This window comes from Aplysia californica, unplaced genomic scaffold (genome assembly GCF_000002075.1).
Source record: "Aplysia californica isolate F4 #8 unplaced genomic scaffold, AplCal3.0 scaffold00801, whole genome shotgun sequence".
NCBI classification, from domain to species: domain Eukaryota; kingdom Metazoa; phylum Mollusca; class Gastropoda; order Aplysiida; family Aplysiidae; genus Aplysia; species Aplysia californica.
In genome coordinates, this window is record NW_004798071.1 from 10,201 (window position 1) to 12,548 (window position 2,348).

General features: G+C 42.1%; 2 protein-coding genes across 2 annotated transcripts in view; both read left to right on the forward strand.

Moving 5' to 3' along the window:
• LOC106013328 overlaps positions 1 to 900 on the forward strand; it is a gene marked incomplete at its 5' end in the record, with an annotated part of 4,929 nt that extends 4,029 nt beyond the window's left edge. The window contains 1 exon segment of the mRNA XM_013088736.1: positions 667 to 900. Within this exon segment, the coding sequence (XP_012944190.1) occupies positions 667 to 885 (219 nt within the window).
• Positions 901 to 1,861: 961 nt separating this feature from the next.
• The window catches only part of LOC101862379 (mediator of RNA polymerase II transcription subunit 12), a gene marked incomplete at its 3' end in the record, with an annotated part of 50,679 nt that continues 50,192 nt past the window's right edge, over positions 1,862 to 2,348 (forward strand). Inside the window, 1 exon segment of the mRNA XM_013088734.1 lies at positions 1,862 to 1,906. Coding sequence (XP_012944188.1) covers positions 1,862 to 1,906 — 45 coding nt within the window.

Here is a 2,348-nt window from a genome sequence, read left to right on the forward strand (position 1 = left end):
ATAATAATAATAATCAGCATCATCATCATCATAATCATCATAATCCTAATACAAAACATAATACTGTTGATAATGATAACAGTTCACAACTGCAGTTATATAGCGCATATCCTTGCTCGCTCTTCAGCATGCTCTTTACGGTTAACAACGAGTACATAATAGTGGGTGGTTGGCAGGTGCTCTGGTGTGGTTTGTTCCTTCTTTCCTATCAAACATCTATCGTCCTTATCTATCCTCCTTTTTTGTGTTTGTTACTCTCTTGTAACACCTCTAAATCTTCTAGCGCTCATTTAGTATGACCTTATTATGCAGTTGCGAGCGTCGTAAAACCTCTACTAAAACTAAGTCCTTATCTCCCCTTCTTGTTTTTATGTTTGTTACTCTCTTGTAACACCTCTAATTTTCTAGTCCTATCAGAGACAGACGTTAAACTAGGAGGTCCCGCCCCTTAAATAACCTAATAGTGTTGATAGGGGCGTTTAACTCATACCAATTTTTTTTCTAATCTTCTGGTGCTCGTATGACCCTATGTAGTTGCGAGCGCCGTAAAACTTCTACTAAAACTAAAGTACATTCATAAAACACGACCTCAGCAGACCCAAGAACACCACTATACATGTACCCTATGTCATGTACATTAACATTTATTTTTCCCGCTCTTCCCAGGAGGACCGAATGTCTCGCCATCAGCTGGAAGGCTCGCTGCAGATCGTCAACGATCTCATCAACAAACTGTCCAGCCGGATCAAGACGACCGAGGACAAGATCGTGGAGGAGCGGTCAGCGCTGTCCAGTCTGGTGTCACACACCAAGGGCGTGGAGCAGGCGGTGTTGTCCAGCCAGCAGACGCTGGCCATCAAGAAAGATTCCCAGGGTTCCAAGTGAGTACTGCCAAAGCTGACAAAACGCTTTTTTTTCATTTTGATGCCCACATTTTGTTATTTGTTAAATATTGAAAGTCTGATCGGTTACCCTGCTTTTGTTGAAAAAAATCAAAATGAAATTGTGACTAGTTTAACAAAAAGTAAATTAGAATTCAAATTTCGGAATGACTATTTTTCAACGGTTACGCTGACAAAAAAGCCCTATTTTTCTCGAAATTGCTGTGAATTTTAAAAAAGGCGTTTTGTCAGCTTGCGGCAGAGTAGCGGGTGGCACGTCTTTGTGCAGGCTGAGATTCTCCTATGCAGTTGCATTGGTCATTGTCAGACGTCAGCGAACGAACTATCTTTGTTATCCACTGCCATTTCACTTCAAGCAATTTAGGAATCAGGCTTCTTCGTTCCTGTCTATCTGGGCTTTCTCTATCTCTGTGGACGGATTTCCCATCTGTCTTCACCTACAAATTTTAATATCACCTATCAACTGATCGCTTTAATAGACAAGAGGGCTAACTCAGATTTCAGGGGTTTCCAGAAATCTTGACCTACACAAACAGTGGGTAGTGCCCTACCCTTCATTGGTTTCATTGGTGTGTATGTTTGTTTGGTTATAGAGAAAACTCTCCTTGTCTTTTAAATAAACTGAATACGGGGCAAAAAGTTTACCGTCGATTTTCTCAAAACAACATTTTTCGGGATAACCCCTTGTGCTTAAAGTCGACCATTTGTAGTTATTGTAGTGTTGCATCCCCCCCCCCTTTCCCCTCTCCCTCCTCGTGGTTGGTTTGCGGGTGCTCTGGTGTGGTTTGCTTCTTCTTTCGTATCAAACAACTATCGTCCTTATCTCCCCTTCTTTTTTTTTTACGTTTGCTACTCTCTTGTAACACCTCTAATCTTCTGGCGCTCATATGACCTTATGCAGTTGCGAGCGCCGTAAAACCTCTACTAAAACTAAAACTCTCCCTCCTGCCCAAATCAGAATGCAAGCGATCAGCCTAAAGCTGAACGAGATGCAGAGGAACAGACTGCTGCTGGACTTAAAAGACCATCATTATTGTTTTGCAAGTGCCACCAAACGCTTCCTAAAACTTAAAACCCAACCCACGCTGTACTTTTATGTACTTTCATGTACTGTAATTATTTTTACTAATGAGCTGCAGCCCCCCCCCCTTCCCCTCTCCCTCCTCGTAGGTGGTTGGTGGGTGCTCTGGTGTGGTTTACTTCTTTCCCATCAAACAAAATATTGTTCTTATCTCCCCTTCCTCTTTTTATGTCTGTTACTCTCTTGTAACACATCTAATCTTCTGGTGCTCATATGACCTTATGCAGTTGCGAGTGCCTTCAAACGCTTCCTAAAACTTAAAACCCACGCTGTACTGTTATTTACTTTAATCTACTTTAATTCATTTCACTAATGAGTTGCACCCCCCCCTCTCCCCCCCTTCCTCCCCAAATCAGAATGCAAGA